The 16,967-nt window shown below is 48.2% G+C and overlaps 1 protein-coding gene across 1 annotated transcript in view; it reads left to right on the top strand.

Moving 5' to 3' along the window:
* LOC121571275 (collagen alpha-6(IV) chain) overlaps positions 1-16,967 on the top strand; it is a 105,652-nt gene that overhangs the window by 74,294 nt on the left and 14,391 nt on the right. The window contains exons 20-35 of the mRNA XM_041882644.2: positions 246-428; positions 560-746; positions 2,572-2,613; positions 3,797-3,868; positions 3,998-4,105; positions 9,777-9,995; positions 10,294-10,455; positions 10,892-10,900; positions 13,421-13,591; positions 13,881-14,024; positions 14,262-14,384; positions 14,909-15,090; positions 15,197-15,260; positions 15,515-15,697; positions 15,860-15,967; positions 16,172-16,363. Of these exons, the coding sequence (XP_041738578.2) occupies positions 246-428; positions 560-746; positions 2,572-2,613; positions 3,797-3,868; positions 3,998-4,105; positions 9,777-9,995; positions 10,294-10,455; positions 10,892-10,900; positions 13,421-13,591; positions 13,881-14,024; positions 14,262-14,384; positions 14,909-15,090; positions 15,197-15,260; positions 15,515-15,697; positions 15,860-15,967; positions 16,172-16,363 (2,149 nt within the window). The remainder of the gene's footprint in view (positions 1-245; positions 429-559; positions 747-2,571; positions 2,614-3,796; positions 3,869-3,997; positions 4,106-9,776; positions 9,996-10,293; positions 10,456-10,891; positions 10,901-13,420; positions 13,592-13,880; positions 14,025-14,261; positions 14,385-14,908; positions 15,091-15,196; positions 15,261-15,514; positions 15,698-15,859; positions 15,968-16,171; positions 16,364-16,967) is intronic.

Raw genomic sequence — 16,967 nt, 5'->3', positions numbered from 1 at the left:
TGTTTGAAGCTTACTCATGTTTTGGGGCAATTTCTCCAAAAATGTAAAAGGATTATAGTAGTATAGTGCTGCTAAAACGTACATTTAGTCTAAAAATGAAGCAGTTTATGTCTACTCACTCCTTGTTTCAATTTACAAATATAAAATATTAAAAGTGTACATACATTACTAGGTTTGCTTTACAAATCTGAGGTATGATGACAAACTACAGTATGTGATGGTAACACCTCTTCTTCTCCCCTCAGGGTCGTGCGGGTGAGAGGGGTTTCTTCGGGCGTAAAGGAGAGAAGGGTGCTTCCTTCTACCCGTCGTTCAGCCGGGGGATCAAGGGTGAACTGGGGGCCCAGGGCCCTCGGGGCCCCCCTGGAGACATGGGCCGACCCGGGAGAGATGGACTGCCTGGCTTCCCTGGACAGCCTGGGCCTCCTGTGAGTCACACACACAGATACACGCACGCACATACTGTACCCAGGCACACACATTTACACACTTTTATAGATACACACACCCACACCTTGTCCTGTGTATTGTAATAGACCTGTTTCTCTCCACTCCCCAGGCTGATGTCGATGGCTACGGATCCGTCGGAGAGAGAGGTTTCCCAGGGTTCTCAGGGGCCAAAGGTCGCGCGGGTGAACCAGGAGAGAGTGGGATTGGCTACGAGGGTGACGTCGGTACCCGCGGGTTGCCAGGCGACCCGGGCTTCTCCGGGTTACCAGGGCAACCTGGTTTGCCTGGCCCGCCAGGTATGTGCCACCCAACGAGGAGGGCGTGAAGAGAGAGTGTGAGAGAGAGAGAGAGAGAGAGCGAGAGAGAGAGAGATGTGGAAGTGTGTATAGTCGTATATTTATCCTATTCTCTCCACAGGAGAACTACATATAGACCAAGCAAACTGTCTAAAAGAACGATTTTGAGAATCCCACTTGCTTCCCATTGTGCAAACAACACAACGTATTTCAGTAACTAAGGCTGCGTTTAGACAGGAAGCCCAATTCTGATCTTTCTTTTCACCAATTGATGTTTTGATCAGATCAGCTCTGAAAAAGATTTTGATCTGAAAATATCAGAATTGGGCTGCTTGTCTAAATGCATCCTAAGTACGACAGCCCTTCATTAGCTACAGACACACCAAATAAAATATGTACAATTGGGGCATATAGAACAACACAATAGCAGTATTAAGGTTATTGCTAAAGCAGCCCATGCAGCTTGCTACGGTTTTCCTCCCTTCATTCATTCCCTTGCAGGCAGTTGATTGGTTAATTCATGGCCGTCATTAATATGCTTATCTCTCTAGCCAACCTACCTCAACCTTTAACTACACTGTTAGAAAAAAGGGTTCCAAAAGGGTTCTTCGACTGTCCCCGTAGGATAACCCTTTTTGGTTCCAGGGTTGAACCTTTTTTGGTTCCACATAAAACCCTTTAGGGTTCCATGTAGAACCGTCTGTGAAAAGGGTCCTACATGGAACCTAAAATGGTTCTACTTGGAACCAAAAATGGTTCTTCAAAGGGTTCACCTATGGGGACAGAAGCACTTTTTTTCTACGAGTGTAACTGCTTCAACAATTCACACAGATCGACAGTAATTAATTTGCTGTGATTGCGCAATAATGGCTACTACCGAACTGTGATTTTTCAATCTCAGAGGAGAAGGCAACGGATGTTTAAAAATAATTCATACAAGTTAATGGATGTTAATGTAATGATAATTTAGACTAAGTATACAGAAGACTGACAGCTCCTGATAACACTGAGGCTGTCCTAATATGGACACCATAAAATGTTTTAGTAATTTCACTGCAATGGACTTTAGCTAGCTAACTCTTCTCTGAGATTGAACGACACAAAACCCAACAGCATTTTGCCACTCATATGAATGAACGTGTGTGTGACTGTTGCCTACATTTTCTGATACAATAATGCTAATGCTAAAACTGATTCATTTATATTTTTAATACGATAGGTTATTATTTTTTGAAGAGAGAGAGAGAATGAGGAAAGGTTGCAAAACAAAAGATAGCAAATACATGAGACCTTTTTTTTGCAGACAAAGCTATTAAGATATCTTTATCATTTTGGTCATATTTGCCACTCTCTCCCTCTCTTTCTCCTCTTCTGAAAGAGAATAACCTTGACCAAACATCTCAGAATTATTTTTATTTTGCTTATGCCTTAACTGAATGAGCTGAATCTCTGACCTTTGATTTGCTGATTGTTTGATTGAATTATTTTTAATTGGCTTATGCATTGATTTGCGTGACTGTATGCAAATGACCTGAATGACCTTGATTGGCTTGTCTTCTGCCGTCCTGTCCTCCCTGTATCCCCCTGCCCTCTCTCTCTCACGCTCTCTATCCATCTCTCTCTCTCTCTCTCCCCCTCTCTCTTCCACTAGTACATCTCTCTTTCTCTCTCTCTTGCTCTCTCTCTGACTCACTCTTTATATTTTCTCTCTCTCTCTCTCTCTCTCTCTCTCTCTCTCTCTCTCTCTCTCTCTCTCTCTCTTCATCCATCCATCCATCCCTGCATCCCTCCATCTCTCTGACCCTGTGCATGTTTGTCTGACCAGGTGACAGCTGTGGGCAGGAGGGGGTTAATGACGCAGAGGGAGGTGAGAAGTTAAAGAGAACTGCCGTTGACAGAGAACCCCAGAGCCTTAGATATAGTCTTTAAGGTCAACTCTGTTTAAGATTCAGAGTTCCAATGGCAGCCATTTCGGCACCGGGAGTTCCAAGACAATAGGATTCCATTGTTATGTCATTGTTATGGAACGTTTTGGTGCCAAAATGGATGGCAGACAGTTGGCCACATACTGTGTACCTGTGGCTCAGGAGATACTTGATCATCCTGTGGCCATTGTTTGGATGAAACACCCCAAGTGCTCATTCAAAGCTTGTAATGGCAGAAAAAGGAACCCCTGAACTCTTCAATGGACAGAATTGTCATTTACTCAACATGTCAATCATTTGTTCATGATGTCACCAATGGAAGCTCCTTGTTGCCCCATATGATTGGGATTCCATTGGGCTTGAATCAGTTGATGATTGACACTTGATGATGAACATTCTGCCCAGTGTTGAGTTCCAAGTAGCTTTGGTCCAGGGTGTTACGTGAGGCTGGCTGGCTGGCTCAGCAACAGCAAGCCGCATGTAGTTCCGAGCTACAACTCTCTCCTCTGTCAGAAAATGGTTGGGAGCTTTCGGTGGCCATTGGCATTTAGCAGTGCATTACTTCACTCCTTCTCCTCCAATCAGAGCTGCTGAACCCTGGCGCATGTGTTAAGCTCCGCCTCTGCTAAGTGCTTAACCAATAGGGAGGGGTGAGGGCAATGGGGGGGGGGGAGCCAATCAGACTTCATTACAAGTGTCGTTTTTTTATTGAAATAATACCAAAGAAAATACATACATTGTCGTTTTTTTATTGAAATAATACCAAAGAAAATACATACATTTACTTACTAGCTGTGAATCACTTAACTGTCCATAACTATAATGTTGTCTTAATCAATTAATAACTACTTTTAATCAACAGATTGACATAAAATCCTCACCATAATTGAACATAATCATAATCACATAAATGCATATCCATAAACGAGCATACAAATAACAATAATGTGCTACAGTGATGGCCAATATTTATGTATAAGCTAGACTGTGTGTACTTTAATATTATAGTGGCATTGTACCAATTTGACTGAGGCATAGAGGGCTTTACTCCAGCCCTGTGTGTTTGTGTGTTTGTATGTGTGTGTGTGCGTGCGTGCTAACCGTGATCTGACTGGCTGTTACTAGGGTTGACGGTCCCTTGTCGTCTATCTGGCGAGGATGGAGAACCCGGCTACCCAGGAATACCTGGAAGACCAGGTAACATATAGACATCCTCTCCATGACAACACTTCCTGTTTTGTAATTCAACATAAAAAATGTTACCCGGAGTTTGACAATGTCTATGCGTATGTGTGCGTGTGTGCGTGTGTGTGTGTGTGTGTGTAGGTTCCAAGGGCGAGCCAGGTTTCCCAGGGGGTCCCGGTCGGCCCGGCTTTGATGGAGGGAAAGGAGAGAGAGGAGACCCTGGCTTCGGAGGTCGGCCTGGACCACAAGGTGACTAACACAGCTCATGTTCTTGCCCATTAGCTTCAACAATATCTCCACTCTTCTCTTTTCAAGCATGACCATCTAGTGACCACTAATCTGATTAAAACTGATATCTATGGTCCATTGTTGATATTTATAGTATATGACTTTATAGTATATGTCTATGTTCTTGTTCCCATGAGCTCATGTTAATTAGCCTTAACAATATCAACACTCTTCTCTGTTCTAGTGACCACTGATATCTATGGTCCATTGCTGCCAATTAGTGACAATAAATATGTAACGATCCCGGCAGTCTGAGTCGGGTCCTGTCTGTGGACTAGTTTTTTCTGCTCGGGATCTCCAGTTTCCCGAGGGTTCTGGAACGCTCCGGGGAGCTCTCTTGATTTCCGCACCTGCATCCCATCAGCAATCTGCACACCTGGTCCTGATCATCACCCTTCTTAGGCTCTGGCCTAACATCCATTCCCTGCCGGATCGTTAGCCATGAACATCACTCGTCCGGAACCTTCATCCAACCTCTGCCTGGTGGTCGGCGGCTGCCGAGCCATGATTGGATCAACCACTGCACCCCCAACAACTAATCAACGCCGCCCGCTCTGTTCCCTGGATTATTCAGCATCACTCTTGAATTTGTAAATAAACACTCACCTTCGTTTCAACTTACCTTGTCCTGGTCTGCTTCTGGGTTCTGGCTTTGTAACTTCGTGACAGAACGATCCGGCCAGTAATGAACCCAGCGGACCTGGACTCTGTTCGCCATGCCATTACCCATCAGGAGAAGATGTTGGGCCATCATAGCACGGAGCTACAGGAGATCGCGTTGGCAGTTCGGAACCTTTCTACCGGTCTGACGGAGGTCCAGAACCAGCGCAAGTTTCCGGTGGAGGATCCACTACCGGTTTCACCCATCTCGCCTGCCGCGTCTGAAGCGGTGTCCTTCCGTGAGCCCAAGGTTCCGACGCCGGATAAATATGAGGGGGGAGCTGGGAAGATGCCGTTCTTTCCTTATGCAGTGTGGGTTAGTGTTCGATCTACAGCCCTACTCTTATGCCACAGACAAGGCTAGGATAGCCTTTGTGATTGAGTTGCTGCGTGGTCGAGCGCTGGAGTGGGCTTCAGCCGTTTGGGAACGACAAGACCCCTGCATGGCTTCATACCAGGGGTTCACGGCCGAGATGAGGAAGCTCTTCGACCATTCCGTCCGAGGGAGGGACGCAGCTAGGCGCCTGTTTTCGCTCCACCAAGGAACTCGCAGCGTGGCCGACTTCGTGATCGAGTTCAAGACGTTGGCTGTGGAGAGTGGGTGGAATGAGGAGTCTCTGCAAGCGGCCTTTTACCAGGGTCTGTCGGAGCAGCTCAAGGATGAGCTGATCTCCTATCCGGAGCCTAGTGACCTGGACAGCTTGGTAGCCTTGTCTATTCGGGTGGATAATCGAGTCCGAGAGCGAAGGAGGGAGAAGCAATGGGGTCCGTCCAGTCGATCAGCTTCTCAGTTCCCAGTCGGGTCGGGTGGTGGACCAGAACACGTCGATCATTCTCCACCACAAAGGATTAGTGGAGAGGTCCTCTCTCCCGATTCTGAACCCATGCAAGTGGGGCGGCACGGGTTAACCAAGGAGGAGCGTCAACATAGACGTAAGACCAACTGCTGCCTCTACTGTGGTAGCTCGGGACATTACATCTCCACTTGTTCCCGGCGGTCGTCAAACTGCCCGGCTCGCTAAAGTTGGGAGGACTTTTAGCGAGCCAGTTTCAACCTCTCAGTACCTCTGTCAGACCCCGTTTCCCGGCTACCCTTGTGAACAGGAATCAGAGCTTAGCGATTAACGCTTTTATCGATTCAGGTGCCGATGGAAGCTTTCTTGATGCCGAGTTGGTGGAACAGCTGGGGCTTTCCAGGGAGCAATTGCCGGAAGCCATTGAAGCGACCACTCTGAACGGCAGTAGTCTGGCACGTATCACGATGAGGACTGAACCGGTTAAGATGCTGTTGTCGGGGAATCATTCGGAGATGATTTCATTCTTCATTCTGCCGTCTTCCCATGTTCCTCTGGTCCTTGGATACCCCTGGCTGAAGGAACACAATCCCACGTTCGATTGGGTGACGGGCAAGGTAACGAGTTGGAGCCTTGATTGTCATGCTAACTGTCTCAAGACTGCCTGTCCCCATTCGGTTCCCAGTCAGGTGATTGAGGCTAAACCCCCCAGATTTGTCCCTGGTTCCCGAGACATATCACGATTTGGGGGAAGTGTTCAGTAAGCAGAAGGCTCTGTCACTCCCTCCCCACCGACCATATGATTGTGCCATCAACCTGTTCCCTGGAGCTGTCTACCCCAAGGGAAGGTTATACAGTATCTCCCGCCCTGAACGTGAGGCTTTGGAGACCTACATCAAGGAGTCCCTAGCTGCTGGTCTCGTTCGTCCCTCGTCATCACCCCCTGGGGGCAGGATTCTTCTTTGTGGGTAAGAAGGATGGCTCTCTTCGACCGTGTATTGATTATCGGGGGTTGAATGACATCACGGTCAAGAACAAGTATCCCCTGCCCTTGATGAGTTCTGCCTTCGACTCCTTACAGGGTGCTACGGTGTTCACCAAGCTAGACCCTACGCAATGCGTATCACATGGTCCGGATCAGAGAGGGAGACGAGTGGTTGACGGGTTTCAATACACCGATGGGTCACTTCGAGTATCAGGTGATGCCGTTTGGACTGACCAATGCTCCAGCGGTATTCCAGAGTATGGTGAACGACGTCCTGAGAGATATGATCGGTCTCTTTGTGTTTGTTTACCTGGATGACATTCTGATCTTCTCGAAGGAACCTTCCGACCACGTCCAGCATGTCCGGCAGGTTCTGCAGCGATTGTTGGAGAATCGCCTGTTCGTGAAGGCCGAGAAGTGCGAGTTTCACGCCCACACGACATCCTTTCTCGGGTACATCATCTCCAGGGGAGAGATTAGGATGGACCAGGAGAAGGTTAGAGCGGTTCTGGAATGGGCCCAGCCCGGTACGAGATTGCAGCTCCAGAGATTTTTGGGGTTTGCGAATTTCTACCGCAGATTCATCCGGGATTACAGCCGTGTGGCCGCTCCGTTAACTGCCTTGACTTCCAGTATCAGGAGCTTCAAGTGGAATCCGGAGGCGGATCGAGCGTTTCTGGATTTGAAGAGGCGATTCACCAACGCACCGATTCTCTCTCAACCGGACACGGCCCGTCAGTTCGTCGTTGAAGTGGACGCGTCTGATGTGGGAGTTGGCGCCATCCTGTCGCAGCGATGCTCCACGGACAGTAAACTCCATCCCTGCGCCTACTACTCTCGTCGCCTTTCGCCTGCGGAGAGGAATTACGATGTGGGTAACCGGGAGCTTCTCGCGGTGAAACTTGCCTTGGAGGAGTGGCGCCACTGGTTGGAGGGGGCGGAGCAACCGTTTATTGTCTGGACTGACCACAAGAATCTTGCTTACGTGCAATCGGGTTAGACGTCTCAACTCCCGTCAGGCCAGGTGGTCGTTGTTTTTCGGACGATTCAATTTTTTCCCTGACGTTCCGACCTGGATCTAAGAACGGCAAGGCGGACGCCTTGTCTCGGATGTTCTCCAAGACGGAGGAGGGTGGGTCCAAGACCGAGACAATTCTCCCCCGGAACTGCGTCGTGGGAGCTGTTAGGTGGAAGATTGAGGAGGAGGTGATGGCGGCTCTTCGGACGCAGCCCGGTCCCGTAACGGTCCACCCGGTCGGTTGTTTGTGCCTGAGTCGGTTCGTCCTGCGGTCCTCAAATGGTCCCACGCCAGCAAGATGGCTTGTCACCCTGGCGTGGCTCGGACGATGGCGTTTCTTCGCAGACGTTTTGGTGGCCTGCCATGGCCGAGGATACTCGGGGTTATGTTGCTGCCTGTCCAGTGTGTGCGCAGAATAAGGGTACCAATCGGCCCAGCTCTGGACTACTTCACCCCCTTCCTATTCCCCGGCGACCATGGTCGCATCTGGCCCTGGACTTTGTCACTGGGTTGCCCGCTTCTGAGGGGAACACGGTCGTTCTGACTATCGTGGACAGATTCAGCAAGTTCGCCCACTTTGTGCCAATTGCCAAGCTTCCCTCTGCCTCGGAGACGTCCGAGATCCTGGTTAGGGAGGTTTTCAGGGTCCACGGGTTGCCCAGTGATATCGTTTCCGACCGTGGCCCTCAGTTTACCTCTGCTGTCTGGAAGTCCTTCTGTTTGGCCATTGGAGCTACAGTCAGTCTCACATCTGGTTTTCACCCCCAATCTAATGGTCAGGCGGAGAGAGCCAACCAGAAGATGGAATCCACGCTACGCTGCCGGGCCTCTTCCAACCCCACCTCCTGGGTCTCTCAGTTGCCTTGGGTTGAGTATGCCCACAATACTCTCCCCTACATCTGCCACTGGGATGTCTCCCTTCCAGTGCCTGTATGGCTACCAACCTCCCTTGTTCCCTTCTCAGGAGAAGGAGCTCTCAGTGCCTTCTGTTCAGGCCCATATTCGTCGTTGCCACCGGACCTGGCATCGGGCCAGAAAGGCACTCCTTAGAGTTTCGGACCGTATCAGCTCCAGGCGAATCGTCGCCGGATCCCCGCTCCCACCTACACCATCGGAGATAGGGTCTGGTTGGCCACACGGGATCTTCCTTTACGGACTGAGTCTAGGAAGTTGTTACCGAAGTTCATTGGTCCGTTTGTGGTGGAGAAGGTGATCAACCCGGTGGCAGTTCGACTCAAACTCCCGAGGACGCTCAGAGTCCATCCCACCTTTCATGTCTCCTGCCTCAAGCCTGTTTTCCTCAGTCCTCTGTTGCCTCCTCCGCCTCCTCCTCCTCCTCCTCGGATGATCGGAGGTGGTCCTGCCTACACGGTGCGACGCATCATGGATTCCAGACGGCGGGGCCGGGGTTTCCAGTATCTCGTGGACTGGGAGGGGTATGGTCCTGAAGAGAGGAGTTGGATTCCGCGGCGACAGATCCTAGATGCTGACCTCATCCGTGACTTCTACCGCCTCCATCCTGGCGCTCCGGGAGTCCGCCCGGTGGCGTTCGGCCGGAGGGGGGGTACTGTAACGATCCCGGCAGTCTGAGTCGGGTCCTGTCTGTGGACTAGTTTTTTTCTGCTCGGGATCTCCAGTTTCCCGAGGGTTCTGGAACGCTCCGGGGAGCTCTCTTGATTTCCGCACCTGCATCCCATCAGCAATCTGCACACCTGGTCCTGATCATCACCCTTCTTAGGCTCTGGCCTAACATCCATTCCCTGCCGGATCGTTAGCCATGAACATCACTCGTCCGGAACCTTCATCCAACCTCTGCCTGGTGGTCGGCGGCTGCCGAGCCATGATTGGATCAACCACTGCACCCCCAACAACTAATCAACGCCGCCCGCTCTGTTCCCTGGATTATTCAGCATCACTCTTGAATTTGTAAATAAACACTCACCTTCGTTTCAACTTACCTTGTCCTGGTCTGCTTCTGGGTTCTGGCTTTGTAACTCGTGACAAAATATTTACTGAATGAAATTGACTTAATGTTTCTATGACTTCCACTTACTCGTTTGATTGCTGCCAACACAAATTGCCTTTAGTGCTAAATGGCATACTGTATATACAGTAATAGTGAAAATAATGATTTATTGAATTGAACCGACTTTATCCCCCTCCCCCCTCTCTCAGGATTCCCTGGCCCCAGAGGAGATGCGGGGGTCCCAGGTATCCCAGGCGAGGGCCGTCCAGGGGCCCCAGGGAAGAACGGGCTCCCGGGGCGACCGGGGGAAAAGGGGCAGCCGGGGCAGGTGCTGGGGGCCTCAATAGGGCTCCCTGGATCACCTGGGTTCCCTGGAGGACCAGGAGACAAGGGAGAGCGAGGAGCGTCGGGACTACCTGGAGGATCAGGTGGGTCTCAGCATGATAATGAACTAATAATCTGATAAATTACCCTTTGGGGATCAATAAAGTAATCTATTGATCTATCTATTGATCAAACTGTCTGTCTGTCTCAATATGAAAATGGGGAACACTAAACTACCTACAACTTCAAAGGTTCAATGAAGCCTTCATAAGGCCCTTATAATGCCCACATAAATGCTTCACCTATTATTCCGTGGGGATGTTTCTATGTGGCTCTGTGTATCTGTACTGCATGTTCCTCTGTGTCCTGCTGTATCTTACCCTGTGTCCTGTATTCTCCCAGGTTTTGACGGACGGTCCGGTGTTCCCGGAGCTAAGGGCGAGCGCGGTACAGATGGCTACCCCGGAACGCCAGGTCTTCCCGGACTTCCTGGAGAGGGCAGACTGGGTGGATTTCCCGGTCCTGCCGGACCACCCGGAAGGAAAGGATTAACCGGATCTCCAGGTGAGAGTCGGAATGCAGGGAATGTCATAGGATTTCCGGAATTTTGTGAATGTTAGTGAATGTTGTCATTAATCCATTGAATCAATTGATTCCAGATCCTAGATATCTCCTAGTCGTTGGTGTCTTTCATTTTAGCCCACAGAGAGAACACTCAGACTCTCTCCTCCATGCCTGTGTGTTGATTGTGAATGCTCCCCACCACTCCTCTTCTTTATTGATATGTTCTCTCTATTTTTATTTTTATGACCTTCAGTTTGTTAGCCTGTAAATCCACTGGTTGCCTGTTTGTGATCTCCAAAAGCATTTATTTTCACCTCTCATTTTCTTTTCCATCTTCTCTTCCTTCTCCTCCTTCTTCCTCTCTTCCTACACCATCATCTACATCCATCCTATCATCCTTCCATCCCTCTCTTCTTGGTGATTGGTCTCTCCCTAGGCTGTCAAGGTGAGCTACTCCATTCCCTTCATCCTTCGCTCCGTCTTAGACCAGTCGCTCTAACCTCCCTCCCTTCTTGCCTCCTCCGCCCATCTTACCAACTCTAAATGCTCCTTGGGATTTGGAATTCCCCATTTTAGAACAACTGGCTTCTAGAACTGTTCTAAACCTTGAGCATTTGAGTCCAAAGAAAGAGATGTACAAAAATAGAAAGTTGTTCAACCTCATAGTACTTTTTCAGGTAGCACTAATCTTATAGGTGCAATCTTAGTGTTGGATCTCTACTAAACCTAGGATTGCAAATTTCCGGTAACTTTCCCAAAACTCTCTGGTTTTCCAAAAATCCTGGTTAGAAGATTCCCTGATTTCCTGCTTATTCCCTTCTGATTCCATGGATCTTCCAACAAGGATTTCTGGAAATCCTGGGAATTTTACCAGAATTTTGCAACCCTAACTAAACATAACTTAAGCCTTGCTGGCAGCAAGTGTGTGTATCGCTGTAACATTGATAGGCTTGTGTGAACCCTTACCTCATCTTAACCATCCAACCCACTCACCTCAACCTACGAGCCTAAAAGCCTGTTCTAGAAACATCTAGAAGACAGAAAACATAGAAGGCTTTCTAGAGGGTATTTATTATGTGGTTGAGCGATCTAATTTTACTCTGGAATTGCACTTGAGTGTACAGTATATTTTATCATGAATATTGGCATGATCATTTTTCATCCCTTGATAAGGGATTTGAATGTAACCTGTAACTATGTAAACCAGCAGGAAGAATTTACATTGATCTATCTCATATTCCATACTTTTTCTCAATTTAAGTGCAATTGCAGCTTAAACTAGGTCATGAAACAATGTAACTGAACATGTATTTACATTGTTGTTCACATGACTTGTTTGCATTCTGAACTACAATAATTAAGCGACAAAGCCCGAGGGGGTGTGGTATATGGCCAATATACACTATATATACAAACGTATGTGGACACCCCTTCAAATTAGTGGATTCGGCTATTTCAGCCACACCCGTTGCTGACACGTATAAAATCGAGCACACAGCCATGCAATCTCCATAGACAAACATTGGCAGTACTGAAGAGCTCAGAGATTTTCAACGTGGCACTGTCATAGGATGCCACCTTTCCAACAAGTCAGTTTGTAAAATGTCTGCCCTGCTAGAGCTGCCCCGGGTAACTGTAAGTGCTGTTATTGTGAAGTGGAAACGTCTAGGAGCAACAACGGCTCAGCCGTGAATTGGTAGACCACACAAGCTCACAGAACAGGACCGCCGAGTACTGAAGAGCGTAGCGCGTACAAATCGTCTGTCCTCGGTTGCAACACTCACTACCGAGTTCCAAACTGCCTCTGGAAGCAACATCAGCACAAGAACTGTTCATCTGGAGCTTCATGAAATGGGTTTCCATGGCCGAGCAGCCGCACACAAGCCTAAGTTCACCATGGAAACCCATAGGAAACGCGTTCTCTGGAGTGATGAATCACGCTTCACCATCTGGCAATCTGACGGACAAATCTGGGTTTGGTGGTTGCCAGGAGAATGCTACCGGTACCAATGCATAGTGCCAACTGTAAAGTTTGGTGGAGGAAGAATAATGGTCTGGGGCTCTTTTTCATGGTTCGGGCTAGGCCCCTTAGTTCCAGTGAAGGGAAATCTTAACACTACAGCATACAATGACATTCTAGACGATTCTATCCTTCCAACTGTGTGGCAACAGTTTGGGGAAGGCCCTTTCCTGTTTCAGAATGACAATGCCCCAGTGCACAAAGCAAGGTCCATACAGAAATGGTTTGTCGAGATCGGTGTGGAAGAACTTGACTGCCTGCACAGAGCCCTGACCTCAACCCCATCGAACACCTTTGGGATGAATTGGAACGCCGACTGCGAGCCAGGCCTAATCGCCCAACATCAGTGCCGACCTCACTAAAGCTCTTGTGGCTGAATGGAAGCAAGTCCCCACAGCAATGTTGCAACATCTAGTGGAAAGCCTTGCCAGAAGAGTGGAGGCTGCAGGTGAGCAGGTGTCCACATACTTTTGGTCATGTAGTGTACAACAGCTAAGTGCTGTTATTATGCGCGATGCAACACGGAGAGCCTGGATACAGCCCTTAACCGTGGTATATTGGTCATATAGCACAAACCCCCAAGGTGCCTTATTGCTATTATAAAATAAATGTTTTGTCATACCCGTGGTATACGGTCTGATATACAACGGCTGTCAGCCAATCAGCATTCAGGGCTTGAACCACCCAGTTTATAATGTAATTTAGATACTGAATATGATTGTAGTAGTAATAATAATAATAATAATAATAATAATATGTCAATTCAAGGTAAGTTGTGTTTATAACAGTGCAATAAAGGTAAGTTTTGATTATAAAAGTATAATATTGGTAAGTTTGGTTATTTTTATGTCATATGAATATATTTTTACTTTAATCTAATGTACTCCATTGATTCCCATAGGAAAGAGTTAGGCCTGACTCTCTGTTCTCTCCATCCCTGCCCAGGCTACCCCGGTGTGAAGGGAGCCAGAGGTGACGCAGGCTTCCCAGGCCCAGCTGGGATGAAGGGACAACCAGGAGAACCAGGAGGCGATGGCCCTCCAGGACTCAGGGATCTTCCAGGACCACCGGGCCCCGGGGGAAGAGACGGCATCCCTGGGGGACCAGGAAGAAAGGGTAGGGTGGTGGTGGATAACCAAACATACACAGCTCCATAGCTAACTTCCAAGCCAAGGTAGGGTGGACACTCATAATAGTGCAAATCTCAAATTACATCATTCAGTGCACTACTTTTAACCAGAGCCAAGTAGGGCACTTGGCATTTTTTGAGAGATGAATAGATTAATTGGACCCATACCCACTATTGCTCTATTGATGTTTATTTGGCTTGAAAATGTTGATGTAGAGTGGATATCAGTCAGATCCACTAGCCATTTTCTAATCATCATTATTTTCCTGTTCACAGGCGAGAGCGGTTACCCCGGACTGGTGGGTTTCCCCGGAATGCCAGGTAACCCTGGAAGACCTGGTGGTCCAGGAGGGAAAGGAGCTCCTGGATTCTCAGGAAGAGAAGGTCTGCCCGGAGACTTCGGAGCACCAGGACCTAAAGGTACAGGATTGGGAATGACAGAACTAATGGAATGATGACAAGGGAGTGGATAGGGAGTAGATTATCATTTGAATCTGACATGATGAATAGTCTCACAGTACTTTTTTGGTTTAGTTTCACAAAAGAATGTACTGGGCTTGCTCAAACCCTATGGCGTAGAAGAAACACTAATTGTATTATTTGGTTCAAAGAGAAACTGAACGACGTGGCTTCTTTCTCTGTGTGTGTATGTTCCAGGTGACAGAGGTGACACTGGTCTCCCCGGCGCACCCTCTCTGCCCGTCAGAGTTGAGTACATTGAGAAGGGACAGAGGGGCGACAATGGTGCCAACGGTCTACCCGGTTTCCCTGGACCTAGAGGTAGGTGGTAGGCTACAAATCAAAATCGTCATCCATTTTGTGCCAAATGTGTGTCACCAACAAGGTCTTACATCTGCCATTTTGTGCCAAACGTGTGCCACCAACCTAGGCTGAAGATAACAAAGGTTAAGACAAGAGGGTTCTAATATCCCATAACTCTTTGCATAAATGCAGAAGATTTCTAAACAATTGGACCAGAGATGCTAGTTATTAACGGCGCTTGTCCCATGAATTTCTTTCTTTTCAAAAGCTTCCTTTTGGAATTATTAGGTTGTCCTAACCTGGATATCTTCAACCTAGCCACCATCAAGCTCCTGCAGCAGCCATTTTGTGTTAAATGCTCTTCACCAACAAGCTCCTGCAGCAGCCATTTTGTGCCAAACGTGTGTCACCAACAAGCTCCTGCAGCCGCCATTTTAGATAAAATGCTCATCACCAACAAGTGCCTTCAGCTGCCATTAAGGATCAAATGCTCATCACCAACAAACTCCTACATCCTCCATGTTGTGCCTCCCTGTCCCCAGGTGACAAGGGTTTCCCAGGGCAGCCTGGTCGTCAGGGATTGCCCGGGCTGCCTGGTTATGCTGACAGGGCTAAAGGAGAACCAGGACTTCCTGGTCTCCCTGGACGCCCAGCCGGGCCAGGCTACCCAGGACCTAAAGGATCTCCCGGTATTATCGGCTTCCCTGGCATGCCTGGACCTAGGGTAGGCATATACACCACCATACAAAGAGGTTAAGAGTGACTTTGTAGGCAGTAGACAGAAGTGGCAGTTGATGTTATACTGAGTTTGACATATTATTTTTCTGTAGGGTGACGATGGCGAACCTGGCTTCCCTGGAAACCCTGGAGTCCCTGGTCAGCCAGGTGCTAAAGGTGAGTGGCTGTCACGTCACCTGTCGTATACCTACCTGTGAACCTCATGTCATCTTACTGTACCTGTGTCGGTCTCTTCCGTGTGCTATTCTCTTAACTGTATTCTCTTACCTATTGTATTCTGTTATCTCTGCCATTCTTTCCTGTATTTTTCAGTGTAAATGTTTTATATTGGTTAAGTTCTTTCCTGTATCTTTTCAGTGTAGGGGTTTTGTATTGGTTAAGATCTTACCTGTAAATTGTATGGTTCTCAGGTGAGAGAGGTGACTCGTCCGGCTACCCCGGTGGTCCGGGAGCTAAAGGTGAGGCCGGAACCCCTGGTTACTCAGGTGGCCCAGGTGCTAAAGGCGCCCCCGGGGACAACGGTTTCCCAGGCGGCCCTGGGTTCAGCGGACAGAAGGGAGCACTGGGAGATTCAGGAAGACCCGGACTCACGGGTGAGTGGGGATGATAATGTCACCGGAAGTGATGTCATAAAGGTCACACAGATGAATCAAGTCACAGGAAAGAAACCTCCTTATCATTATTCATCTATTCTTTACATTAGTTTGTGCTCACACATGTTCCCTGGTGTGTTTTTTGGGGTCCCCCCTTCTCAGGTACCCCTGGTTTCACTGGCGGTAAGGGTCTGAACGGATACCCAGGAGGAAGAGGTCTAGATGGGACGCCTGGCCGCCCCGGCTCCCCTGGAACATCTGGAGAGAAAGGTTTGTTTAGACACACACACTGAACCATAGTCTCCTCTAGCTTTTCCATACCACACATTACCGTTTGTAATACAACATCATTGGCCTGAGAGAAAATAGTTCCTTCTCTATCTTAAACTGACATGGCCCGCTCTGACATAACTTTAGTACAATGTCATTTATTGAAGTTGATATTATAATGCAATAATAGTGTTCTTTCTCAAGGTCTGCCAGGATCTCCTGGTCTTGATGGGCTCAACGGACTGGCTGGACCCAAGGGTCTACCAGGAACCCCAGGTTATAGTGAGGGGGGTCGTCCCGGCACCCCTGGCGTGGCTGGTCTGAAGGGAGAGAGGGGCTCCTCCATCCCAGGAGGACCTGGGTACAATGGAGAGAAGGGAGCTAGAGGAGAGTCAGGTGAGAAAGATCACTCAATCCGTCAATCAAATAATCAATCAAGTGTATTTTATAGCCCTTTTTATATTGGCAGTAGTCACTAAGTGCTTTACAGATAGCCGGCCTACAACCCCAAAGAGCAAGCAATGCAGAGGTAGAAGCACAGATGAGCATAGATGAGTAACGTTGAGTAACCTTGATGAGTAACGTGATGACCGACTTCAACCCTAACCTTGCCTATAGACTTGTGTTTGCTCCCCGAGCTAATGCATATGCTTTAGCTCAGCGGGCAAAAACAGTCTTGTGGTGTGCAGAAGACCAAGGTTTCGAACACCGGTCGTTCACACAGACATAGATAATATACAGTGCCTTCGGAAAGTATTCAGACCCCTTGACTTTTTCCACTTTTTGTTACTTTACAGCCTTATTCTAAAATGTATGAAATTGTTTTATTTATTTATCACATTTGTGACCGACTGCCTCGATTCGGTCTTATGTAGCAACATTTGAAATTGTGTTTTTTTACATTGGATAAAAGTAGAGACTCAGAGCTAGAAAATTGTATATCATGCAGTTGAGGAACAATGGGAAAGTAATTCTGCTTTGAAAGTTGATAAACTTTTGA

Source organism: Coregonus clupeaformis, chromosome 8 (assembly GCF_020615455.1).
Source record: "Coregonus clupeaformis isolate EN_2021a chromosome 8, ASM2061545v1, whole genome shotgun sequence".
NCBI lineage: Eukaryota > Metazoa > Chordata > Actinopteri > Salmoniformes > Salmonidae > Coregonus > Coregonus clupeaformis.
The sequence above is the reverse complement of the archived record's forward strand: the minus strand, read 5'-3'. Positions and strand labels throughout refer to the sequence as shown.